Below are 27,711 nucleotides of genomic sequence, written 5' to 3'. Positions count from 1 at the left end.
ATTCATGAGCCCCTGGGAGCACGCCTGAGTTTATGTTCATGAGGTGATCCAAGGGGGGGTCTCTAGATAGCTTCTGGATGGGGTCTGATCACCAGCGGAACTAACCATGTGATTAGAAGTTTGCAACCTTGAGGGGCGCCTGGGTGTCTCAGTCAGTTAAGCGTCCGACTTCGGCTCAGGTCATGATCTCATGGGTCGTGAATTCAAGTTCCCTATTGGGCTGTCTGCTGTTAGCACAGAGCCTGCTTTGAATCCTCTGTCCCCCTCTCTCTCTCTGTCCTTCCCGCATGCTCTTTCTCACTCTCTCTCAAAAATAAATATTAAAACAACAAGAAAAGAGAAGTTTGCAACCTTGAGCCAGCCTGATCTCTGGATAGAGGGGTGCCAGCTATGGAGTTCGATCACATGGCCAGTGATTTGATCAATTATGCCTTTATAATGAGACCCTGATAAAACCTCTGGGCACTGAGACTCAGTGAGACTCCTGATTGGTGAGCACACGTCAGGGTGAAGGTGACAGACCCTGACCGCACAACATGGGGGCCGAGAAGCTCTGAGTCAGGACCCTCCCAGACTTTGTCCCTATGTATGCATTCATTTGGCTGGGTGCTGAACTGTGTCTTTCATAATAAAACTATAAACATAAGCATTTGTAAGTCATTCTAGAAAATTGTATGGACCTGAGGGGTCATGGAAACACCTCAATTTGTAGGCACTCAGTCAGAGTATGGGGTGGCCTGGGGAACCCCAAACTTGTGGCTGGCTTCTGAAGTGGGAGCAGTTCCGCGAAAGTCACAGCTCTTAACTCGTGGGATCTGCACCAGCACTGCTGTCCAGGTAGAAAGGGCCAGAACTACATCTCAGGACACCAGCTGGGGATGGTGTCAGAACATGCCTTCCCTTCCCCCCACCTCACGCTCCTTCTTTGATAAGGGGGAAACCCTATGTCTGAAGGAAGCTGGAATTCTAGTGCACGTGGCTGGCAAGGATGGATTAAAATCAGCTTATTTTCAAAAAAACCTTCCTTTTGGCTGAATGTTAAATCCACTTGATGTACAATAGCTTCAGAATGCATTTCAAACGAGCTGGACGGCCGCCATGTTGGGAGCTGCCCCGTGCCTAGTCAGAACAGTGGGAAGTGATACGAAATCCCCTAAACCTGCACAGCAAAAGAGAACACTGTGGATCAAGGCAACCCGCAGAAAGGTTGTTCCCTGACCTTCTGTCTTGTAGGTCAGTGGAATGTCAGTCCATTCTTCTCCCAACTGCCTCTGAGAGACTTGAAAGAGCGTGTTGTTTGGTGCCTCTCTGCAGAGGAGGGTGAGTGATAGAGGTCACACGGTTACCTGTGACCTCAAGTGCCACATTTATCTAAGCTCAAGGAGAAGGGGGAGGGAGCCTCAATGGGAACTGTGGCTTTTGTTCTTTGCGTGAACTTCAGGGGAAATACTCAGATCATGATGCTTCATGACGTCATCTTTGGAAGGATGAGGGTCAAATGGGAGGCATCCAGGGCTCTGGGTTCATGGAGCAGCCAGTTTCTTAAGACTAGAGGGGTGGACACTGGCCCTGCAATGAATCTGTAACTGACAGGCGGCCTGAGAGCCTGAGACAGAAGCAGGGGGAAGCAGTCTCTCAGTCAGGGGACTGTGGACAGTCCCGGAGCCATGACTCAAGGAAGACACGCTGGGATTTTCCATTTGTCCTTCAGCCAATGTGATTTTTCTTGCCTACCAAGTTTGCCGCTTATTAAAAATTATCTCTGGGCAATACGTCCAGGTATGTTTTGGGTGAGCATTTGGAGGTTTAGAATCAGCCTCCAATGAAAATGCAGGTATTTCTTGCGTTGGCTCACCGGGGACATGGCCGCAGACCCCTCATCTTGGTGGTCAGGAGAGCAGCTCGGCTCCCTCCCTTCTCCCCCAGAGCCCTGGCTGGCTTCCACCTCAGCAACGGAACTCCTTGGCCTGGCTGTTCAGTAATCCTCGGCCAGCTGGCTGCCTCCTTTTCCTCTGGGAACGAAGTGAATCACACCTCCGCAGTGCTGTTGGCCCCTTGCAAGCCCCGAGGGCCGGGGGCCTGTGTCTGCCAGCTCAGAGGATCCGCAGCCCAACTCTGAGCGGGGATCACGTGGGGCCCTTGAACTTCTGAGCATGGAAGGCTTCCCAGCCCCAGGGGAACAACACAGATCTGGAGACCCGCAGAATTCAAACGGTGCAGGGGCAGGGCTGGCTGCTCACCGGGCAGGGCAAGCTTTCTGGTTCCCCTCTCCTTAGAGGCCCATGCAGGAGGGCAGGGGGTGGGGCTGGGGGTGTTCTGGCAGGCGGGCCCAGCAAAGGAGAGCACCACTTGGTCCTTTCCCCACATCCCCCTCAGCTGCCCTCAGAGAAGGCACACTTCCATCTCACGCAGTCTCCGGTGGCTTGGTCGGTGCACGAGCCGGACACCAGGAGAGCGCCGGGTCATACATAGTAGCAAACGCTTAGCCGAGGTTTCATTTCAATGGCTCGGGGCTGCAGCGGTGGGAGGGAGGTGACCCCTGCCATACCCTTTGTACCACTGGCATCAGAGGCACACATTCCAAGGCTAGACCTTTTTCAAAAGCGGAGATAGGACAGGGTTTTAGCTGCCTCTACCTGGGGCGACTAGGGGATCCTCTGGATGGAGCTTGAGCAAGCATCCTAACTGGACATCAGCGGTGCAGGAAGAGAAAAGCCAGGCCACACACGCTTCCCTCCCGCAGCTTGGCCAGGCTGGACCACGTCTGCAGCAGGCCTCTGGCCCGGGGAAGGGCCCTCAGGCAAGGTGGCCTGTGCCCCAGCGATGCCCCTGCTCCTTCCAGCCTGCCAGGGCTGCCTGTCCCTCTCACCTGGCGAAGGCCTGGGCAGGCTCAGCCGATGTGTGGGCTGGGCCTGCAGGGCTGCAGCGGGTGGGGAATCAGCTTTACTTTCTTAAAACGGTCCTGTCGCACGAAAAGAAGTTCACCCCTATGCACTATTAACTGGGGGATTCCGTGGAAAGTTCCTTGCTTACCTGGTGAAGAGCCAGGGATGGCAAGCCCTCCCTGTGCGTTCCGGGCACCATCATTGCCTGAGGCGTGCTCTGCCTTTGCAAGGTGGGGATGGGGTCAGCCTCCCAGGGGAGCGGGTGTTGGGGGGGGGAATCTGGGAGCGGATTGTGCAGAGCCCCCCTCGGCCCCTCTCTCCCCTCTCCTGCTTCCCTGGAGCAGAGCAGCTCTGGGCCCCGTGTGAGTCCAAAGACACCTCCTCCCCTCCCCACTCTCCCACATGCCGCCTGTCATACGCTGCCAGAAGGTGGTCTTAGAAGTCATTTTCCCTGAGAAGATCAAAATAATTTCCCACTCCAGTCTTGTCCCCAGCAAATTCCATTCCACACATCTGTCGAAACCTGCCCTCGTCCTTGTCACCTTCTCTTATCTCCCAGGAGGGCAGGCATCTGTCCCATGAGCCAGTTGGTTTCGAGGCTTGTTCTGTTTACTGTAACGTCAACCCCTTTCTCTCTTCTGCCTTTTTTTTACTGGAGGATGGACACAGTTAAGCTTCTTGTATGACGGACGGACAGACGGACAGAAGGAAGGCAGGAAGGAAGGAAGGAAGGGACGGAGGGAGAGAGAGAGGGAGGGAAGGGCAGGGGAGGGGAAGGGAGGGAGGGGAACAATCACAAGAAAAATCCAACTTTCCTCCTCTCCTTGACCCACCATGTCTTTCCTTTCCCTTAGAAGTAGCATATTTCATACTCTGATTTCTCCCACCTCAGTAACACCACTAATGCTGTAACATGTATAGAGGATGGAAGCATCCTGTCACTTAATCACAGTGCTTTCTCTTTCTTCCTGGGAACACAGAGCAACATGTGTCTTCGTCTAGGTGGCCATCTTGGATGTGATGAAATGTGGCATCCTACTCGAAAGAGGCCACCAAATTCCCCTTTGTAACACATTTTTTGTCCCTCAGCTGTTGTCATCTGGTTTCTGTTCCCAACCATTCCACTGAAAAGCGCTTCCTGTGGTCACCCAGAACATCCTAGCTCCCAGCCCCAGTATTTTCCAGTCCACGTTTTCCTTGACCTACGTGTTGTTTTTGGCAACATTGGCCTCCTGATATTTGCCTTCCTGTTTCTAGACCACCCCTGCTGTCTCCTGCCATCCAACCTTCCTCTCTTCCCCTGCCACCCTCCTTCCCATGTGCCTACCCCTCCTCTTGACCCATGGGGTCAGCGTTCTTGGGGCTCGTTCTTCAACCTACCCCACCTGCACCTGGCCATGGCACCCTTCACCATTTGCTTCATCTGTCACCTGTGTACCAGATGCTCCCGAGTCTGGACACCTGCCTGCAGCATGTCTGTCCTTGTACCTTCGTTCCCTCTCAACCTGGAACCATTTTCTCCGCACGGAGCATAGGGCAATGTCTGGAGACATTTTTGGTTGTCACAAGCAGGAGTGGATGCTCCTGGCGTCTAGTGGGCAGTGGCCTGGAATCCACTGAACGTCCTACATCATGCGGGACCGTTCCCCCACAAAGGCTATCCGATGCACAACGGCAACAATACAGAGGTTGAGAAGCCATGTCACATGCCCTTCAGATGGACAATGAATGACCCACCAAATGCCCTCTGATCATCTTCCACTGGGTACTCTGTGCTTGTCTGTCCCTCCCACTGGGCTAGATGCCTACAGGCTCACGGTGCTTTGTTCACCTCCCTGTCTCCAGTCCCCGTCGAGGAGTCTGAATAGAGTCTTAGGCATCCAGGCAATGCTGTGAATTAGCGGGATGTGTAACTACTGCCAGCGTCATATCCCCAGATAGAATGTATGTCATCTGAAGGCAGGGACCCTCATAACCTGCCAGTGGGTGTCGAGAGGGAAGGGTGGAAACCGCAGGGGAAGCGGAAGATTTCGGTTCAGGTGAGACGATGTATAGAACCCAGGATCCCACGCCTCTGCTGGGCTAATCATGCCTGTGGCCACATAATGCTGGGAAATTTTAAAAAGCCAAAAAACAGTTTAGATTCAATTACTATTTCTGAAAAGTATAAAGAGGTTGAATAACTAGGTAGAGGAGGCATGATCTAGGTCTACGTTGGTAAAGTGAGATTTTTTTTTAAGCTAATATTAACAGAAAGATGGGCCCAGATTATCCTTCGAATAGTAAGTCCATTATGAAGTAAAACCAAAGGTGGAAAGCTGCCCAGAAGAGGAAAAAAAAAAAAAAAAAAAAAAAAAAAAAAACAGGAGAAAAGGATGAATAAGATATTTTGGCAGTGGATTAATTGTTCCATCTATTCTAGCATTCTCTTATTAAATTCTCATTTGGGTAATACAGAACATCTTTGAGTTCCCCAAATTACCTAAACTTTTATGAAATGCCGAATAGATTGCACCCCTACCATTTCACCTCAAACTCTGCTTCTGATTCTACGTGGGAGGTGGGTTTTTCTTTTAATTTTTTAATGTTTATTTATTTTTGAGAGAGAGAGAGACAGAGTGTGAGCGGGAAGGGGCAGAAAAAGAGGGAGACACAGAATGTGAAACAGTCTCCAGGCTCCGAGCTGTCAGCACAGAGCCCAACGCGGGGCTCGAATTCACGAACCGTGAGGTCATGACCTGAGCCGAAGTTGGATGCTCCACTGAGACACCCAGGCACCCCCAGCAGAAGGTGTTTTCTTTAAACAAAGCCTTGAACTGCACCCGACTGCCCGCTCACATGAACTGAATCTATGGCATGTGCCCCATTCCTCGGGAACCCCATTTTCCTCCCGTCCTGTCTATGAATCTTGTGTGTCGTACTTTACCTTGACCTACTCCACAGCATACGGCTTTGTAAGCCAATGATTTTTTACTGAAAGTGGAGAACAAATTCTTTTTTTATTTTTTCTTGTATTCATGTGGACGCCTTACGTGAGGGCTCTAGTTATGGAAGCAAAGACATCGGGGCTCATGAGAGAAGTCCTCCCTTGTGAATTAGGAAAGCTCAAAGAGTCCCTATGACTGCAGAATCCCTGCTGGGAGATGGGGCGGGACACCTGGGTCTCCCACAGGATGGAAGTCCCCTGGGGACTTGCTGACGTACCTACAAGCGTGTGCTCGGGGGCCACGTGCATTATCCCCTATATCCCTTGAAGAGAGAGGATCACTTACAAAAGAGAAACCAGTTCAGTTGTTAGACATCGAACCTTATTCGCATCCTTCCCCAGAGTCTGGTGAAGGGATAAAATGAAGCAAAACGATTATGGTTGTAAACGGCGTGCCTCCCAGGTAGGCACCCTCACGGACGTCCTCACCAGCAGGTGCCTCAGCACCCCAATCTGGGGAGGAAGAATGGGAGTCTCAGGACAGATGCGCACTCAGCTTGTCTGTGTGTGTGGGGGTGGGGTGGGAGTGGGGGTGGGTAGGGTCTGGGTCCAAACACAAGCTCTGGATCCTTCCCAGGGAAGCCGCTCTCCCTTCAGCTACGGATCAAATAAACGACCCTGGAACAATTTCAGTACAAAGCGCTTTTTATTGACATTGTAAGAAACATGGTTCTTTCTTTTTGTTACAAAAGGAGTAGGTGGTTCTGAAAGCAAAAGTAGAGTCCACGCGTGGCGGGACCGCAGCCCTGGGCATGAGGTGGGCTTGGGGGCCTCACCGCACGGCTGCAGGCTGATCCGAGACGGCCCCGGGCCGGCCACATCCGAACACTACGCCTACAATCCTTAAATGTATTTACAGGTGTTTTCTTTTAAAAAAGGATTACACATTTTATTTTTTTAAAAATCTAAAAAAGGCGAAAAAAATGAACTTGTATCTTATTTTACACGTTTGCAGGATACACAACGGTAACTTGTCAGAAGAGAACATCCTCCATCAGTTCAAAACAACACGGGAAACCGGGTTACAAGACAGCTCAGACTCGGCTACAATCGTGTGCTCGCGGCCGGCCGGGGAGCCCGCGGCCCGGAGCCCCGGTCCATCCATCGGGCGACACCAACTGGTCCCTCGCATCGACGAGATTAACATAAAATAAGGCACATACATCGCAAGAATCACAACTGCGGCTCGAGAGGATGAGCCAATATATGAGGAGCAGGGTGCAGTCTCGTCAGCTCTCCAGAAAAGAACACGGAATGGTTTAACCTGTGAAACTATGGTGAACACAGATGTTCAACAGGAAGACCATGTACGAGCCTGCACTGAAAGGCAGGATGTGAAACTAGGCAGTTGCTGCTGTCTCCCTCAACGCGTGGGGCAGGAAAGCAGAGAGAAGGTTGGAGGCTGGGGTGGGTCCTGTCCCAGCTGACGCCAAGTCCACAGACTTGTACGTGGCCCCGACAGACCCTCCTTCCACTGACTGTCCAGCATGACTGCACTCCCGGAAAAGTATGCCTTCTTCTTCCCTCTCCCCTGGTCCCCCTCTTTCTGAGATTTCCATGGAGAGAAGCCAAATGTGGAACTGAAGCAAGGGTATCTCCTGCAAATCTAAGGGTAGAAGGTAAAAGTAGGAAAAGAAGAGGTGAAGGAGAACAGAGGCACAAGATGACAATGGTCCTCACCCAGCTGCCGTCCATCCTTCCACGAAGGACGAGGGTGACGTAGGAAACGATGGTAACTGAGAAATGGAGGTCGCCTCTGGGAATTTTCCTGGGGAGGGCCGTGTGGTGCCAGGGACCCGCTGTCCTCACTCAGGAGATGGGAGAATGCCCAGGACCCAAGCTTTGAGACAGAGGGAGGACGGGGGTCAGACCAAACCGTGACAGCATGTAAGATCAAGACCTGGAGAGGCTCGGGTTTGTGGAAAAAGGAGACTCGGGGAATGGATCACTGATTTTGTGACCGGATCCTGACCTGTGTGAGGAAAAAGCCTGGCTCTTTTTTGTTGGAACTTGGTAGACTCCACTCCACTGAGCTCAGATCAGTAGCCATCTTTTGCTTTGGGGCTCTGTTCCACAGCAGATGCATCCTTTGACCTAAAAGCAGGTGCTGGCTGTGGGCAGGAAAAGTCTCAACACCCCTCTTGATTTCAGGGAACATCCAATTGAAAGCAAACCCAACTTTGTCAGCCACAAAGTCCCAAAGGGCACGTTTACCTCCACGCTGAGATTCTTGGTCCAAATGAGAGAACACAAACATGAGAAAAATGGGCTGGATCTAACATTTTGTTTTCCTATGACCTATTATTTTATTTGACTTGACTTTGTCTAATACTAATTCAAATGGCAGGAATAAAGGGGAAGAGCCACCCAATTGACTCATGAATCACTCTGGATAAATCCAACTCCAGGGTCAATGGGAAAAAAGGAGCAGGTAGTCTGAGGTGTTAATATTTTATTATTAATAGTTTACATATTTGTAAATGTGAAATGCTGGATAATCCATGTACTCTGTGCACACATAGTATGTCTTTTATGTGTATCGACTGCACATGGGAAGTAGCTGTACTCCTTTTAGTCTTTAAAATGTTTTAATCCAAAACGAAAGTACAGATTAAGTCCACATTCAGGACTAACTGCATAGAACATTTAACTTCTTAAATGGATGCATCGTTTAATAGACTGGGTGTAAGAAAAGGCATCCATCCACACAGCTACTAACCGTCCTCCCCAGTGCTCTTAAACACCAACAATTGTTAAAGGGATTTATTCCAAAGGTCATCATATGTGAGCTTTTTCTTTCACAACTAAGTTTTACCAGTCCCTTAAAATAGGGCACTTAGAATAGAAATACTCCTTCACTACAGTGGAATTAATATATGGCAATGACATAGGCGGCTGCTGGGTTGTTTCAATACCTATATACTTGGAACTATATATAATCAATTCTCAGTTACCTATGACGACGGGTAAAGAGATGGAACTATCATTAACAAATACAGCAAACCCACAAATGTTCCCCCAACTATTTCTACCCAGTAGCTTCACTCTACAATCTACCTAACTTCTCGTCGGGACAGATGCAAGTAGCAAACTCGTGGCCCTTCCCCTCTCTCCCTGGAGCGCGGAACAGCATCGAACGGTCGTGGGGACGGAGGGAGAAAAAGCAAGACAGATAACCGAGGAGTTGAGCGTGTAGACGTACCTGCCCTGAGTGCACTCACGGACAGGAGAATTCTAAACCCCAACTGTGAACAAACTAGTTCATCTGCCAGAGCCCCAAATTCCCGCTGTGTGCAAGTGTCGAAAGCATGCCCTGACCTGAACTGGGGGGGGGGGGGGGGCGAGGAGGGGGAGCAGGTAAAAAAAAATCGGTTATCTCTGCTACAGTGCCCCCACCAGAGATTCTTAAACTCACTATCCTTATTCCGATTCTTGTGCCCAGTGTGGGAATTACCAAAAACAAAAACAAAACAAAACGAAAGCCCTCCAAAAAACCAAAAACAAACACAGAGCACATGTAAAGGGAAATTTGGAAAGCTGGAAGCATCACCCCTCGGTCAAAAAGCACACCAACTCCTATTTCCTTTGAGTAACAGAGAAACATATCAAATCCTTTCGTCTGACCTCTCTTTGAAAAGAAATGACAACATGCACATCGCACATTTACACTGGTTTACTAGAAAGGGGGATGGGCTTATAGTTTAAAAAAAAAAAAAGAGGATGGTTCTAGTGTAACAATACTGATTCAAAACTGAAATGGAAGACAGTTTCTCCCTAGAATACTTTAGGGTTGTTCAGAGTCCTTTTCCATAAAAGGAATATACTTGAAACACATCCCAGTTAGGTGAGATGAGATTGCTAAAATACATACAGAACTAAAAACAAAACAAAACAAAACAAAAAAACAGCAAAAAAACAAAAAACAAAAAACAAAAAAACTGAGTCCATTTAATCTTTTAAACTCCTAAAGTTTCACGTTGGTTGGCAGCCTTCTCCCCTAACGCCCTATTGCATAACCGCAAGGAATTTGCTTTCTTCCGCGAGGGAGGTCAGCAAGGAGCTCATGTCCCCGATGGCCATGTTGGTGGTGCTCACGGACAGCGCGGGCAGCGGGAGGGACGCGCGGGGCGTCGTGAGGCGGGAGGAGGAAAGGGAAAGGTTCTGAATGATGCTGGGGCTCAGGGCTCCTGACATCAGGCTGGCGTGGTCCCCGTCGTCTATGATGGCGTCAAAATCAATCTGCACCCCTTCCAGGTCATGGCCGTCAAGGCCGTCAACCGTGCTGGTCACCTGGTTAGCACCCGGGGAAAGTAATTCAGAGTTTTCGGCGCTGGCCCCCTGTAGTAGGCAATTGGCTTCCGAGATGGAGAAGGAACCAGTCTTCATGTCGTGCTGACCGAAGCCAACGGGTTGGTCATAGAACTGACCAGAGTAACCCTGCACGTTAGAACACAGCTGATGGGGCTGCCCTTGCATCTCCGTCTTGATGCCGTTCACCTTGCAGGTCTGACTTGTGTCACTGAGCTGTCCCTGCTGCAGAGAGAGGCTGCCCCTCAGCGCAGCCTGGCGCCGGCCGCCCCCGTAGCCGGCACACGGCTGGTAGCCCCTGGCGGCCGCCAAGCCTGCCGGCTGGCTGCCGATGCAGGGAGGCCCCGGCAGGCCGCTCTCCGGCCCTTGATAGACATTGAGGTGTGAGGTAGCACTAACCTGCCCTAGCATCTGCTGAGCGCCGCGGCCGGCCCCTGGGTGGTGCACGCTGTCGCTGAGGAGCTGATGGGCCAGGTACCCCTGTCCCACCAGGTCTTGGGTGGCCATGCCACTCACCGCGGCTCCCGCGGACTCGCCGGGCACCCCCGGTGACAGGCCAAACTCTGGCTGGCTCCCGCTTCCCTGCGCTGAGGTGCTTTTCAGCTTTGCGGCTGGAATCCCGGCCCCGCAGACGCCATCCGGCAAGCCGGGCGCCCCCGGCTGCCTGTTGAGGCAGTTCCCGTACTGCTGGGCCTTGTAGGGCTGTGCGTGGAAGGCGTTTCCGCTGTGCTCGGGGCCGCCGTAGGAGCTGCCGGGCTCTGCGAGGCTCTGGTAGGCCCCGGCTGGGCCAGCTCCGCTCCTCAAGGCATCCTGTGGGTGCGCGCCCGGGTTGCCGTAGAGGCCGAAGGTTCGCGGCTGCGGCGCCGCGGGCCGCGGGCCGCATTTCAGCTTGGAGGAGCACAGGTCGGCGCTGCCGGAGCTGACTTCGTTCCACTGAATGGGCAGGTCGGATTTGCTGGCTTCGGTGCAGGGCTGCTCCAGCCGGCGGTACTGCTGGCCGGCGTGGCCGTCGGGCAGCCCCGGAGGCTCAAAGTCCCCGGGCCCGCTCCCCAAGCCGGGCCCGGGGGGCACTTTGCCGTCGTCAGAGACGGCGCTTTGGAAGTGCTGCTCGTATCCCGCTTGGTTCTGGGAATTCAAATACTGCACCACGTCATCGGGCAAGAAATCCTCATCGTTCAGGTTCACGTCGGCGTCCACGGTCAGGGACTCCAGGGTGATGTTCTCAGTGATGCTCGGAGGGCAGGGAGACGGCAGGAAGTGGCGGGGCGGGCCGCCCTCGGGCCGAGTGTAGTTCTGAAGCACTAAGTTCCGCTTGTCCAGGGATGGGGGCAAACCCGGGGGGTCGAAGCCGTGGAGGCTGCTGAACCGCTGCACGCGGGGCAGGGAGAGGCTCTCGGAGACCGTCCTCACCGGGTCGCTGGCCCTCCTCACGCTGTTGCCCAGCACGTCCGGGGGCAGTAGAGGGCGACGGCCCGACCCGTGGGCGCCCCCGTCGCTACACCTCCGCGGAGGGTGGACGGGGGGCAGGGCCCCCGTGGGCTCCCTGCCGTCGCCGAGCAGGGCCATCCGGGTCTTCAGGCTCATCCTCTCCATGTTGGGCAGCGGCGTGGGGGGCGGCCCGCCCGTGGCCGCCGCGTACTTGGCTTTCAGCCGGTACTGCTGCGCAGGCGTGAGGCTGAGCAGGCTGGGCAGGCCCTCGCACTGGCTGGCCTCGCTGGACCTGCGCGAGGCGTCCGTGGAGATGGGGTCGTACGAGTCGGCCACGCTCACGTTCTGGGGCCGGCCCTCGGCCTGGGACGCCTCGCTGGACCTGCGGCTGGAGAAGCAGGGGGAGATGCCCGAGGAGCGCCGGCTGCTCAGGTAGGCGGAGCTGATGGTGCTGGTGCTGCTGTCCCTCCGGTTGAGCATGTTCAGCATGGTGATGTCCACACCAGAAAGGTCGCTTCTGTTCGGGAGCAGAGTCATGGGCCCGCCCAAACTGCAGCTGGTACTGGGCTGAGTGCCTGCGGAGGAAGGGTGGGAAACACGGATTCGTTTCAGGGTGACGTGGAACAGGCCCCGGGATTACAAGCCGGCGGGAAAGCTGGCCGACCCCCGGCTTAGACAAAACAGTAAAATCACCCTGGATCAGTTAAGCGGCTTCACACGTGGAGGTCTAGGGCAAGACGAAGAGTCCTGGGATGTGCACACAGTGCCTGGGTTACAGGCAAGGCCAAGGCCATTCCAGGAGTGTCATATGGACCAGAGGGCTTCCTCGGACATCCTGAGAAGGGGGAGTCTGCCTGAGCTGGTGGGTGGGGAGGTTCCCCCTTTAGGATACGCCCCGGTATTCGGTGCAATCTCAGGAGCGAAACCTGACATGGGTCTGCCAGTGCAAAAGGCTGCCTGGCTTCCCTTGAAACGTCAAATCAAGGTGGCTGCTGAACTGGGCCACCTGGGTGGCTCAGTAGGTTAAGCGCCTGACTTCAGCTCAGGTCATGATCTCATGGTCTGTGAGTTCCAGCCCCACATCCGGCTCCGTGCTGACAGTTCAGAGGCTGGAACCTACTTTGGCTTCTGTATCTCCGTCTCTCTGCCCAGCTCCCACTCATACTGTCTCTGTCTCTCTTAAAAATAAATAAACATTAAAAAGAAAAAAGGTGGTTGTGGAACTCCCAACTGTAGACTGGAAACCAGATGGCAATGCTAACCCCAAATGTCTGTTGCAGGGATCTCCCCACCCTGGTCTAACAGCTACAATTTCACCATCAGAACGGTAGTCATGCACACAGTATTATCATCCTGTGTGCTACTTTCTGTTTTGGGATCATCCCCTTATTACCTGTTTTTAAAATATGGACTCCCCAGAAAGGCAACCCTGACACGTACATATGGTGACAGTATAATTTGAGGACCAGGGGACATACCAACACACATCAAGCCTGGTTCCTCTCACACTGGTTTGTACAGAAAAGAACAGACAGCCCTGAGCTGACGTGAGGTAGGACACGGAACTCACCGTTTCCTATGAGAGGAGAGACTGCAGGGGCTTTGGGGGGTAGAATGGGGTTCAGTCGTGGCAGTATTCCATTCACTTGTTTGAGCCTTTCTAGTTTTACGTGTTCCATCCATTTGGTCCCTGCCGGATTCCTCCTGGCTTGCAAAGCGAGGGCCGTGGTGGCAGTGGAAATGGTCGAGTCCATGATTGGGGTTTCGTCGATGGCCCCGAGGTCTCCCACACCCCCGCCGTCGGTCAGAGGAAGCTCGAGCCCACTGTTGGAATAGTTGCTGATGGGGGACTGTTGGCTGCTGCATGAAGACTGACCACCAGGGCTTGGCTGAGATGTCTGCTGGGGTCGAGAGGAAAGCAGAGAAACGTCACCGCGAAGGAAAAAGGAAAGGGAGCTAGGAATGAGAGCTCATGCAGACCTAGCCCCGCAGGGAGCTCAGCGGGTTGCATGAGAAGAACTACGTGCTGGTGAAGGCAGGCGGCTTCCCTCGACCACAGAGACTGATGGAATGCCAGGCGGATGTGCAGTGGGGGCGATGGAAGCGGGGCTTGCTGCACGGGGTGTGACTGGCACCACCTCCGCTTGTGGAATCCCGCCCCAGAGGCCAGCTCTGCAAACACTCCCTCAGGTGCAATCCCGCTTGTACGACCTGACTTTATCCTCCGGGCAAAATACTAGGTCACTCTGAACCTCAGTTTCCTTATCCCTTTTAAAAGGGGGACGTCTTCTTTATCTTCGGGACCGTTGTGGGAATTGTGAGGCCCGGAAAGCACACGAAATATAAAAAGACCTGGGAAACATTTACTGATTGGCTCTGACAGCATCAGCTGGTCTTATTATCCCAGGTGGCTTTGGCCCAGAGGTTCATGCTGCTTGGCTACAGCATACGTGGAAGCTGAGCACCAGCAGCACACGAGACCCTCTCTGAGCTATTCAGGGATGGTTCCCCAAGCTCTCTGTGACCTCTGCCTCTTTCTGTGCGTACTTGACTGCTCTGTAGAACCCCAACCAGGCTGTGGGTAAAGGCAGCTGTAGGAGGCACAACCTCCATCACTTAGCTTCTGCTGTACCCGGAGGGGTGGTGGGGGTGGGGGGCTTGAAAGGCTGCAAGTTACAGCCATCTGAGTCTGAGGAATGATCGAAAGTGCCTTGGCATTTCTCTAGGAGAATCAGGCAACATCTCCCCGCCCCCAACCGTGTGGACTGTGGAAGACAATTCTGCAACTAGACAGAAACTTGATCTAGTCCACTGGTTCTCAGTCAGGGAGAGGACACCCCCCCCCCCCTGGAGCTCCTGGAGCTGGGGAGCAGAAAGCTGACTGTCCTCAGGTCTGGGGAGCACCATATAAAATGGCCCTCAAGGAGCAGTCTGCTCTATCTAAAATCCCACCAGTGCCCTGGTTGATACACAGTATCACCCCTTTTGTGTTGATAAGAAAAGTGATATTCGTTCAGAGAAGTTCAGTGACTGACCAGGGTCACAAAGTCACAAAGTCAATGGTGTGACCAGCCTAGACTCCCAGCTGGGGGCTAGTTCCATTCTTCCACAGTGCCTTCCTCCACCATTACTCTACAAACTGGAGCCTGACAGCAGCCGGAAGGGCAAATCCTCCAGGGAGAGAGAACCACACCCACACACACACACACATACACACACACACTCAGTGACAGACACCTACTGCCCCAGGTGGGCTGCACGGTACCGTCGGGAAGGGGTTTTAGACAGAGGGCTTCTCAGTAGAACCCGTTAACACTCGCTCTGCAACCACAGCACATACACCCAAGCAAATGAACACTTTCTAAGTGAGTGCCATGTGATACACGAAGTTTGTCCTGGGCAACCAAGCAGAGCAAAGTGAGACACACAAATGGGATCATGAGTTCGTGAAGCCTCGCTTGAGTTTTGCTTCCGCAGAATCTTGGGAGTGCCGGGCCACCTGCTCCTTCCCAAGGTACTTGGAGCATCCAGAGTTCTCTTGGTCTTTTCCTCTTGGACTGTCCACTCCGAGTGCGTGCATGTGGATCTGTGTGGATGTGTACGTACACACGCACCGCAGACTCCTTTCCACAGGGCACAGGAGGATGCAAATGAGCTTGTAACGAGAGCTGCTCAGAGGAGCTCAGACATTTAAATATAGATTAACTTGCTAACAGCAAATGTATACAGATCGTCCTCAAAGAGGGAGGTACCTGTCTGGTCCAAGGATGAATTTACATGTGTCAATCTGATAATTAAATAGTCTTTGCGAACATCTGCTTGGTCGGCCCCAGTGTGATTTATTATGAAAGCCTAGACAAATAAAACGATGAGTTTCACCATCTAACTCCACATTTCCACATGCTGAACGTTCAAAACACATTGCTTCTATGTTTGAAACAGATCTGAGTAATGGTCACTACCAAAGATATCACAAAGCACAAAAAAAACAAAAGAAAAATGGAACGCTTAAAAGTTAAATGTTAAAATGAACACAAAACAAAAAGGGCAGAGAAGCCAAAATTCCCTCACCTTATTACCCACTGTCCTTAGGAAGTGAGAACAAGACATTTAGGAGCATTACAAAGAAGAGATGTGGAATTAATAAGAAAAAAAGAAGAAAGAATTTAATTCATAGCATGATGATCAAAGACAAGTTTTTAAAGAAAGAACATTAGAAATTAAATCTCATATGCATTAGTAAATGTCTATGAAGGTGTCTACTTCTATTCGCATGTGTATGTACACAATAACCCCAGTAGGAAATTTGATTTTTTTAGCCTTACCTATAAAATATGGAGCTTCGTCTCGATCTCTATGATCCCTTCCAGCCCATGTTTCTATGATTTAATTACTTTATAAAATAGTTCACATCTTGGGGCATCTCAGATGTCACTGAGCCAAATAACTATAAGTTCCTATTTCTACCAATTTTCTTTTTAAATAATGGGTGTTTGGAGAGGAGATGACAAGTTTCCTTGGGCTAGGGATGTACATTAAAGGTACGAGAGGCTCTGGGTCCATAGGATGTCCAAAGAACATAAATCATTGTCTCTCGATGACATAATCTAGGAGACTACAGATTCATTTTCCTTGTTTCATTAAACACTTGAGGATAAACTGTTGAATGTTCTGCACAGTACAGGTGGACTTTATTTTAGGAAATTGATATGTGGTCCCAAAAGAAAGGAGTATAGAAAACACTGCCCGTGAACTGATTAATTTTAAACTATAGTGATGAGTCATAACACACACATCAACTTTTGACTAAGGTGCCTTTTCTTTTTCTTTTCTGACTCAGGTGCTTTTTAAAAGCAAAATACAGCTACCCTCTGGGAAGTAATGATAAATCTGGAGAGCTTATTTGTATTATTTTTGGCTAGACTTTATGTCGCTTTCTAAAACTTATAAGACAAACTCAGTAAGTCATTAAAATTCAATCAGTCATTCAACTCCACTCTGTCAACCCTGGAACTGAATGTGCATTCTTTCTTACCCATACGTACTGCTGTGTGGTGATATCACTCTGGAATTCACAGGATGTCCACCCGATTGCTGGACTGTCCTCATTTTAAGAAAATACTTCCTTAAACTGAGTATACATATGCCTGCCTGACCATTTCCAGGCATCTGTTAATCTAAGCGCACGGAGTACCTGGTAACTTTCCTGGTACCAGGAAATCTACCTGGTACATTTCCTCCTTATGCAGAGAGCGCCAGACCAGAACCTGACACGTTCCCAGAGCTGACTCCATTAGGTACACTGCCAAATACAAATGTACTGAACCTCTTCGGACAGCTTCTCTTTTCATTTTTCTCATCTTCTAAAAAGTCTTAGATGTTTCAGTATGGCACATACATAAAGAAAAATAACCAACAGAAGTTTGAGAGAAGCCGCGACTGTAGCATAAACCATCCATCAGTCACCAAACCAGAATGAGTTTTCCCTGTGACATCTTTCAAATTCCTCCCTTGCTCTCTGCCTCCTTGGTTCAGGTACCACAGCAGAAATGGTCTCTGGTCTATCAAGCCAATCCCTAGCCTGGAACTCAAGCTGGCTTTTCTAAAATAAACCAGTTGTGCCAAGTCATTCCCCATCACCAGTAAAATCTAATCTTTCTTATTCTCACTCGTTTTTACTTCTGCACATCCTCCCAGGGCCCCACGGTTTCTGCGGCCCTGCCCCTGCCCCTCTCTAAGTGCTGAACTTGAGGGCCACCCCCTCAGCCTCGCCAGTCACATCCTCAAGTGCACAGGTGGTTTGTTCCCCCCTTGAATGCTCTCATGCAGACTTGTGTTAAAGACCCAGCACATGGAGTTGTAAATATTTGCCTATTGCTGGTCTGTCTACCCTGCTGGACTGTAAGTGCCTAAAGACCGGGGACCACAGCTTATTTATCTCAGGGTCACCTGGGCAAAGCATAAGACAAAAAACATGTTTCCAGAAAGACAGAATGGATGATTTTCTGCATTATGGCCCTGCTGAAAATGTAGACAGTCATGCCTCTCTACCTGCCACAACAAAGTGGTCTGGCTCCAGATTGATTTAGCTAACCGTTAGCAAACCTTGATGCTCTTTTCTGAGCTCTTCTACACTGATTCACCTTGAGTAAGGAACCCAGGTCTCTGAGCTCCTGACCTCTTCAATCAGAGAGCCCAGGGCAGTGAGGACCCGGGCAGTCTGGTCCCTCCTAATGCCCTAGCTGGCTTTTGAAAATGACCTAGGGTGGCTTGAGGTCAAGCAGAAGGAAAGTGAATGACATACCATGGGCTTCTCTGCCTTGACTGCTTTCACTTGGAGGCATTCTTCCCGCTTTGAGGTAGTGTTGCTGAGGTCCTTCTGCTCACCAAGGGCTCCCTGAGTCTGCCGGCCAGGTGACCTGGACTGTGAGTGGCTGCCGGAATCTCGTGGTGGGGGAGGCCGAGGATGTATGTCCCCACGCTGCTTCTTGGTGACATGAGCCTCTGGGCCATGCACTGTCTTCACATGCTTCCGGAGGGAACTGGGGTCTGTGTAGCGCTTAGTGCAGCCTGGGATTTTGCACACATACGGTTTCTGCCGAAAGCCACATGGAACGAAATAAGAGACGGTTATCAAAGGGATAACGCCCCAGCCCAACAGTCTCGTGGGTGCACACCGTATCTTGAATTCCTTCAAAAGCACTGCCGCAAAGCTGTGACGTGTTCAAATACCTCTACCTACTAAGTGTTTAATAAAGGCCATCTGAATACCAGTCAGTGAATCTAGCTTTAATAGGCTATTCTTTTAGAGAATGTGCTAGGAGAGCGAGGAGTGTGTAACTTGCCTGTATGTTCTTGGAAACATTTATCCTGAGAGTAGGAAGAAGTATTCTGTGTCACGGTAGCTACTCAATAGGTATTTGAAGATGATGGTAACAAAAGATGGTGGTAGTGACCACCATCTTCTTCTAAGAAGAAGGCTTAAAGACACCTGTCACCTAATCAGAAGAAAGCTATATGCCTTGGGGAGGGTCTGTGTGAAGAAATTCCTTAAGGATGTCCTGGTTTTCAGACCAAAAAAATCCCTACAGCCTTTGTGGAAATGTGCTCTCTACACACAGGCATAATTTTAAAACATTGCCAACCCCTCTTCAATGTTAGAGATCACTAAAATATGCCCGTTTGGGTGGCATTACCACGGTCTGGGATGATCAGGGCTCTGAATATCCAGAACCTTTCAGATTTTCAAAGCTCTAAAGCCCTGTTAGACCGTCTATGAAAGCTCACTCACAAACTGAGAAGGGCTGTTGGATGGTGTCCTGGAAATGAGGGTTCCTGATCTAGGCTTTGCTCTTGAACACTGAGGCCTGTGAATTATTTCCTTTGTGGGCCAGCGACAAACCTACAAATGCTGTCATTAAAAAGTATACGGATGCTTACAGCTAAATTATTCACTCAAAACACAGAATCACTGTCACCAACTCATGACCAACATCAGAACTGAGATCTTGTTTACCCGGCTTGAAATATAATATATGCATGAGTGCTTATATGAGTAGATGTCTATGTATATCAGAAGGTAAGCTATTAGGTAAGTGATAGTCATAAAAAGCATGATTAATGTAATGTACCCATTATATTAAAAAAGATGTCCTGTCTTAAAGAATGTATGTGTCTAAAAGACGCTTTTTCACTAAAAGCCCAAGAACAGACTGAGTGCTACATAAAACGATGAAATGTCCTAATGTAGTAAGTGAAGACTCCGAAAATTATCCCGAGAGACTTCACCTCCAAATTTGCGATTCTTTTGGGTAGAATTGATTCCCATTAACTATGAATTACTTCTATTCAGAGTCTTGTGTGATTTGCAGCATATATATAATGAGACGAGCACATCAAATTCTATGCATTAGGGACAGAAGAATGGCTCCAGCGATCAGGGCCATTACCTTATAGTGTTCTGACATCGGCCCTGTGCCTGCTCACCTCACTGCCGTGACAGGCTGTTCCATCAGCGGGAACACTGGGATGTGTGGTGCAGGTGTCAGGGAGGGGTTGGGCCGGGGGAGGGCACACAGCCAGGCCAGCACTATGCATCTGAGAAGCTCCTGTTCCCATAAATATATGCATGTGTATACTATGGGTTAGTTGGGAAAGAAGGACACAGTTAGAGATGGAGAGTCTACGCTTCTAGGACCGACAGCACCTACAAGTACATATGGACCCATCCATGTGCCCTTGTGTGTGAGCATACACAATATCCCCTTAAAAAAAAACCATCAGAACACGGGTTCAGGAAACTTAATGCGTTAACGAAAAAACACATTAACCCAGTTACATGGCTTCGCCTCCAAATTCAGTTGAGATCAATGGCTGAGATGAAACAGAACTGTAGGTGAAGATAAATGTTGCCGGTCTCACGGTCCGAGATAACTCAACTTCTGCCATGGCTGTCTTCTTTTTGACCCCCTCAACCGAAGGTACTTTGTGAAAGCCATGGATACTTTTGTGTACTTGACTTTGTAGAATTTACCCGACTAGATTTTTCAATAAACATTTCGTGGTCCCTACTCTATGCAAGACTCTGTGAACACAAAGTTATATACCGCAGGATTTGATGTCAGGGGATATAAAATACGCAGGAGAAATAGGACAGCATGTAATTATCACCAGGGTAAACTCTGAATGCTACAGAATGATGTGGACACAGGGGAACCATTTTTCAGTTGGGGTGATTGGAGGAGGCATCAGTTATTAAGTTTTTACATCTGGGTATAATGCCCAGCTCACTGGGTCATGGTAAGGGTTAAACAGGACAACATACACGAAATGCTCACCCTGATGTGTTGCACACAGTAATTACTCAATGAACAGAACTTTATTAGGAAGAGGAGCATTGCAGCTGGGTCCTGAAAGAAGAACAAGATTCTGAGGGATAAAAATGAGGGAAGGGGATGCGAAAGAAAAGCCAAGGTCCAGAGTCAGGACCGCTTCGTGCACAGGGGCATGGCTGTCAGCGCCATTCACGGCCACAAAGGTAAGAGGTCAAGCCTGGAAGGGCAGGCTTGGGCCCAGTGACAGCAGGTACAAGCCCAGGGAGTCTAAACTTTCCCTAAAGGTAAGAGGGAGCCACTGGAACTTTCTGGAGAAGGAGATACAACCGAGTCAGACCCCAAGGAAACTTGTTTAGTGTGGCTTTGGGAGGACATAAGCTGTGTGGTCTGGAGGAAGGGTCCCTGGCAGAGGTCACTGCTACAGCCCCACATGGGTGAGGCAGCCTGGGGGTGGGTGGGGAGGGCCAGACTGGCTTCTAGCCCACGGTATTCTGTGCCGAACCTGGAACAGCAAGGCGCTGTGTCACCTAACTAGCTCTCCCTATTTGTTTAGTGAATGAATGAAAGTACAAATAAGAAAGCAAATGAATGAAAGAAGATATCTAGGATTATCTAGGACCGTCTTATGACACAAATCTAGACTTCCTGGACAAACTTAATTTTGGTGGATGTGAAAATGTCCATCATTCTTAAGGCCCAAGCCTTGCATGCTCAAGGCTGTTAATTTATTTTAGATAAACTGTTCCACCCTGGTGAAAGAGAGGACTGACCGAGGTATCTATTACTCTCCTAATGGATAAACTTTCATACAGCATCGCACTTTTTACCTCACAGAAGTGTACAAGCTTAGCTGTAATGCATTTAAGCATAGCAAACTGCGGTGCACATATTTTAGGTCCATAAGAAAGACACAAAGCTGAGTAAGTATGTTTGTACATGTGCATACCACTAATCTTAACACACTCACTGCCCCAATTTCTCCATAAGAACAGGGGTGGGCCCTGGGCCTTGGGCCTATATACTATAGGAATGAATGTCTTCTAAATTTCTAGTCATAATTGTGCGTATATATATATATATATATATATGGAATGCAGTTAAGTATTTTAATTTAATTCTAAGTTAATCGCATTCCCTAAAACATTTTAAACTGAGATATAATTCACATACCATTAAAAGAACACTTAGAAATTGCACGGTGCAGTGGCATTTTGTACATCCGCAATCTTGTGCAACTGTCACTACTATCAATCAAATTCTAGGATGTTTTCATCATCCCCAAAAGAAATCCTTACCCTATTCCCTTCCCCTCAGCCTCTGGCAACCACTAATCTGCTTTCTGTCTCTATGGATTCGCCTAGACTCCCTGGAGGTTCTCACAAAACAAGTACAGTAGGTGACACTACAAGAAGTGCGGGTAGTAAAAGCTTTTTTATTATGTTTTAAAATATTTTCCTTTGTTTATATTTAAGAGACACAGAGAGAGACAGAGCAAGAGCGGGGGAGGGGCAGAGAGAGAGAGGGAGACACAGAATCCGAAGCAGGCTCCGGGCTCCGAGCTGTCAGCACACAGCCCGATGCGGGGCTTGAACCCACGAACCGGGAGATCACGACCTGAGCCGAAGTCGGACGCCCAACCGACTGAGCCACCCAGGTGCCCCTGTAAAAGCATTTTTGACGTGAAAATATGGGTATGTGGGATCTCCCCCAAAGCATCCTCAAACAGTTGACTAATAATGAGATTCCAAAGGATGCAATCTCCTTAGTCCACCATGACCCTTTCAAAAAGAGTTCACACATGTGAACCTGCACATATGAGCTTCAGTGTGAGTGTGCTTTTAAGAAAGTGTGGGGGACGCCTGGGTGGCTCAGTGGGTTAAGCGTCTGATTCTTGATTTCTGCTCAGGTCATGATCTCGCGGTTCGCATTGGACTCTGTGCTGACACTGCAGAGCCTGCATGGGATTCTCTCTGTCCCTTTCTCTCTGCTGTTCCCCTGCTCGTAGTCTTTCTCCCTCTCTCTCAAAATAAAGAGATAAACTTAAAAAAAAAAAAAAAGTGTCGTTAATCTCTTCGGAGATGTTTTTGCTCTGTCCCTTAAGCTGAAGGGACATTTGGCAAGGACCTTAAAGCCAATGGTCCCTGAGCTGAAAGGTCAAATGCTCCTCTCTCACACACTGCAACCGCACTGATGACGTGCTTAGCGGGGCAGAACGATGTCTCCTGTTGACAAATTCTGGCCAGCCATCGCATTTTTACCCAAAACGTGAAGAGCTTTTTTGTTCATCTCTGGATTCATTCAAGAGAAGGCATCACAGACAAGTCAGAACTTGAGCTAGACCTTCAAATAGAAGCTGGAGGCCTATAGGTAGACATGCATTAAAACACAGGCAAAACAGGGGCACCCGGGTGGCTCAGCGGGTTAAGGGTCCGACTTGGGCTCAGGTCATGATCTCACGGTTCGTGGGTTCAAGCCCTGCATCGGGCTTTGTGCTGACAGCTCAGAACCCGGAGCCTGCTTCGGTTTCTGTGTCTCCCTCTCTCTCTCTGCCCCTTCCCTGCTGGTGCTCTCTCTCAAAAATGAATAAAAATTAAAAAAAAAAAACATAAGCAAAATAGTTTGGAATCATTTTCATTCTTAGGCTCCTTCTGACATTTTGGGGGGATAAGTACCTACAAATAACAGCAACACAGCAGGAACCACCCATTAACCATGGCGCTTTTATTCAATATGCTGTCTTAAATGACTGACCAGCAACCATTCTGGTTTGCTGAGAATAGCTCTCTCAAGATCCTCTGGAATTGAGAATGTCTGGAAATCCTGTTTAGCCAAGCCTGGTTGCCCTGTGAAAGTCTTTTTGGATATAATGCATTTAAAGATACCACCTGGAGAAAGCAAACAAAAGTGGCTGTCTTAGCAGTAAGCTATCAGCTGTCAGCACACTGCTTCTGATCTATCCTGGGTGCTTACAGGGTCGTCCTCTGCATGGATCCTGCTATTCCAGGAGGAGCAAGCGGTAGCAATGCCACAGTTAAATGCTCCGACTGTTTGACCAGTAGGTGGCAGTTCTGAACAACTGTGAGACTAGTCAGGGGTTTGAGGTTCCCTCCTGATCTGCATTCCTCGGCAAACCAGGCCCCTTTTCAGCCCCTACCTCTGAGGCTCCAGGCCCCCACCTGCAGCCGCAGCCAGTGCACGCTCTTGCTGGGGATGGCAGACAGGAAATCAGATGGGATGGGCCTCCCCTCCGTGTGCATTGCCCACGAGGGCTCTTTGTTTGCACCACGAGCTCTGGGCCCAAAGAATGTCTCGTAGAGGAGCCTCACCTCATTGGAATGCGTCCTGTTTTGGTGCTTGGCGCGATCGGAGGCATTTGAGAAAGCCTTGTTGCAACCTTCGTGCTCACAGACGTACGGTTTCTCTCCAGTGTGGGATCTCAAGTGCGTTTTCAAGTTTTCTAGTCTCGAGTAGGCCTTTGTGCAACCTTCAAACTGGGGACAACAGGTAAATCTGCATTACTCCACACAATCCCGGCTTATGCCCAACAGTCCCTCAGAGTTGATGAAAGACTGACGTCTGGAGGGTCAGCAGCTTTTCAAAACCGAGGAACAAAAGTCCACTAAACTCTGCATTTATTGGGATTCAGATGGGGCTCAGTGCAGTTCAAGAGACTGCATTTTCAGGGCTAGTAAAAGTCCTGGAGGTCTTTTTTTTTTTTTTTTTTTAATAGACCACTCAATGTGCACAATGGGTTTCATTATCTGCTCACTGATCTCCTCAAATTCCCACTGATTTTAGATTCAGCACAAAGTTCACTAATATGGCTTTGTGTCCATACAAAGGCACGGAATTTGATCATGTTTGTAAAGGGCCTTTAAGATGTAAAGTGCAGGGCTGAGCAGTGCCCATGTGTTTGGAGGCACCTCAGGGAAAGAGGCTGAGTCCCAGCCACCCTGCGGGTGGATACCAGGCCGTGGGGATAGACTAGGAAGGCAAAGAAAAACTCTCAAGTCATCTGGGTTATACTTTTAAAAGTGAACTCAAGTGTTTCAAGTCCAGGCTTGCACCTCCTTCTGCCCTCCGAGTCCTCCAGCGTGATGGGCATTTGTGCTGGGGCCGGCGTGGTGGTCACATGCTCATTCCCAGTGCCCGCCAGGGCGTCCCAGCCACTGCTGCCCACTTGCCACTCCGCACAACTGTGCTATGTGATGTGCTAGCTGCCTGCCAGCAGAGGCTGACTTTATATTTACCGTTCTTTAAATTAAATTAAATTAAATTAAATTAAATTAAATTAAATTAAATTAAGGGGCACCTGGGTGGCTCAGTCGGTTAAACGTCCAACTTCAGCTCAGGTCATGATCTCACGGTCGGTGAGTTCGAGCCCTGCGTTGGGCTCTGTGCTGATGGCTCAGAGCCTGGAACCTGCCTTTGGATTCTGGGTCTCCCTCTCTCTCGGCCCCTCCCCCGCCTCTCTCTCTCTCAAAAATAAACATCAAAAAATTTTTAAAAATTTTAAATTAAAAAATTATCAGTTCCTTGGTTGCTCTGGACAAGTCTCAAAAGCACCCAAGAGGCACATGTGGCTCATGGCCACCTTGTTGGACAGCGCAGATGACTTCTACTGTCCCCCAAAACGTGGCTGTTGCTCTCCACTTCTGGCGATCCCCCCATTTCAGAACCCCTTCTCAGAACTACCGGCATTCAACACAGACACCCGTGCCTCCAGCCACCCAGCCGCACCCCCCTCAGCTCGGTTCATCAGCATAGCATGTAGAGGCCCGCGGGTGACCCTGAACCCCCACCTGACACGCACTAGTGCCAGATGGCCCCAAGCCAGCAGCCTGTGCCGCACACTCACAGTGCATTTGTGAGGCTTCTCCCCCGTGTGTCTCCTCATGTGCACCACCAGCATGTACTGGGCTTTGAAGGGCTTCTGCTCTCTCGAGCAATCCAACCATCGGCACACGAATTCCTTCTTCTCACCATGAATATGGTCATTATTTATATGCTGGGGGTTGGAAAAAAAAGAAAGGGAGAGAGCAATGCAGGACTCCTTTCTGAAGGCTACAGAAGGGGGCGCAGAAAGTGCCCCAACCGGAGGCCCTAAGGAACATAGGACAATTTTATATACAAGTGATTTTGTGTCAGTTCGTATGTTTCTTAAATAAATCTGCTCCTAGTAACTGTGCACGCTTCATTTCTAAGTAGCAGGAGTCTCCCTATTCGGAGGAAGCTGGGTGTCCCAGAAATGCCTCTGAAGGTGGGGGGTTTGTGAAATGAGGTGAGCCCGCACACCCTCGCTGGGCCTCTGCAAAGTGGGGGTCTCACGGTCGACAGAGCAGCTGGGTGCTTGCTCCCCAGCTCGCACGCACTCTGGGTCCCGGGTTAGCGCTGTGGCGGACACTGCAGAGAACGGGAACACGAGCACACGTGTGTGTGTGCACACCTGATTCTGCATAAAGGGCCAGCAAAAAACCAAAGCACCTTTTCAAACTACACTTTAGTTCCAATTTGTGGGTTTTTTTCTCGTTGGGTAATAATCACAGACAAACGAACTAGATACTGAAGAGAACCAGGGAGCAACAAAATGCTTTAGTCTCAGGATCTTAGCCTTCCTCAGGGACAAAATAAAGGGATGGCTTCCCTAAGTGCTAAGGTTCTTTCCAGCTCTATGTAATTCTATTAACTTGGTTTTTAATATGAAGATAAATTTCCCTGAACTCCTTAACCATTCAAAGTTTTCAAATAATGTTAGGCTCCCTGGATTCACACCCCAAGACCCAGGAAACCTAAGGAAGCACCAGAGGCAGAGAAAGTTCTCAACTAGGATCCCATTTAAGTCCATTTAAATAAGATGATGATGTGATTTAAGTATCCAGTTATGGGTTAGTGAGGAAAGCTGGGCCCTGGGTGGAACCTGTTGCTTTTATTCTCTGGTTACCCCACATCCTATTTGCCTTCATTTAAGGCTCTTGCAAGCCCTTTCTGAAACATCCACGGAAACCCCACACAAATGAATCTGTTCAATGAGAGAACGCTCCCTTTGGGTTCCATGCACTGTGTGCTGTGACAGAACACTTAATTACTTTCTTGCTTAGGCTCTGGCTCCTGAATGAGTGGTCTCCGGGGGCCTGAGGGCAAGATGCCACCCTCAGTCGGCCTTTCTCCATTCCTCCAGGAGGCGGTCCGCTAGAACAAATGACGTTGGTCCCACTTTCTGGAGGTGAAAAATGGGTGCGGGCAGAGAAAGGCAGTTGCTGTGAACTCTCTGTCGGAGAGCTGAGCAGCTGTCGGAAAGGTGGAAGAACCGAGGAGAGTGGGTGACTGAGCAGAGCACAGCGGGAGACAACCAGGGTCCTCTCAGAAGCGCTGCAAGCCACAAGGAAACCACACAGAGTCACTTGGGTCCCCAAGGGTGTAGCAACCCAGGACACACAGACGTGGGTGTCCTCTGAAAAGCCAACTATCCTAAGTACTAGCATTTCTTAAAAGTTATGTATATGAGGGTATGAGGAGAACAGAGGTGCTGGACAGGGGACACCATGCAATCTTCAAATTTATGCTTCAAGCGCATCTTTGCGGCCCACACCTATCAGCCAGGACTGTCCCGAGGTATGCCAGAGCCCAGCCTTTAAGCCCACGGAACACACAAGGGCTCTGCAAACTCTCCTTTCCAAGGGAAACAGCTGCTGATCACACAAATCCATTCCCTAAACACTGCTCTTGGTTCACTTTCTCCCAAGTCATTGGAAATAAGCTACTTGGATTGAGGGACACGAAAAGAAAAAGGAGACAGGAGGGGAAGGAGGAAGGAGGAGAGGGGCAGGCTGAGCTGGAAAGCTGAATTAGAACCAGGGCTGAGCCTCCTCCTGGAGGGCAGGATCCACATCTTCTAGCTTCTTATTCTCAGCAACTGACCAGTGTCCCTGGCACCTGGCAGGTCCTCGGTAAATATTTGCTGAATTGATTCAGACTCATGTGCACACTGAACTTTCGCTGGACAAAAGAGCTTGAACTTGATGCTCCTGCTGATCTAACTCAGCTTCATTTCACCTGGTATCCATACAACATGACTGCAAGTAAAGGGTTCTGTTACTTGAAGATAACACACTCTCAAGAATTCAAAAGGATTTGAATGCTATGCAGATGTGAGCTCTACCCTGCCGGGTGGAGTAAGCGAATACAAGGTGAGTTCACTCTATTTTGCGTGTACACTTCCTGGAGAGAACTGAGTGCTTGTTACCCAAGACTCCCAGGTCTCCAAGGGGAG

The 27,711-nt window shown here is 49.8% G+C and overlaps 1 protein-coding gene across 6 annotated transcripts in view; it reads right to left on the bottom strand.

The window, feature by feature from the left end:
- Positions 1–6,498: 6,498 nt before the first annotated feature.
- GLI3 (GLI family zinc finger 3) overlaps positions 6,499–27,711 on the bottom strand; it is a 281,417-nt gene continuing 260,204 nt past the window's right edge. For 5 of the 6 annotated variants that reach the window (XM_053897676.1, XM_053897679.1, XM_053897678.1 and 2 more), the window contains 5 exons: positions 25,300–25,449; positions 23,768–23,932; positions 17,912–18,202; positions 13,178–13,508; positions 6,499–12,182 (listed from right to left, as the gene is read on the bottom strand). In XM_053897676.1, the coding sequence (XP_053753651.1) occupies positions 9,877–12,182; positions 13,178–13,508; positions 17,912–18,202; positions 23,768–23,932; positions 25,300–25,449 (3,243 nt within the window). In that variant the 3' untranslated portion in view covers positions 6,499–9,876. The remainder of the gene's footprint in view (positions 12,183–13,177; positions 13,509–17,911; positions 18,203–23,767; positions 23,933–25,299; positions 25,450–27,711) is intronic. The other variant, XM_053897677.1, reaches the window with a different exon arrangement.

The sequence above is a fragment of the Panthera pardus genome, unplaced genomic scaffold (genome assembly GCF_024362965.1).
Source record: "Panthera pardus isolate Hobbes unplaced genomic scaffold, ASM2436296v1 HiC_scaffold_8, whole genome shotgun sequence".
Lineage (NCBI taxonomy): Eukaryota > Metazoa > Chordata > Mammalia > Carnivora > Felidae > Panthera > Panthera pardus.
This window is presented reverse-complemented; position numbering and strand designations above follow the sequence as displayed.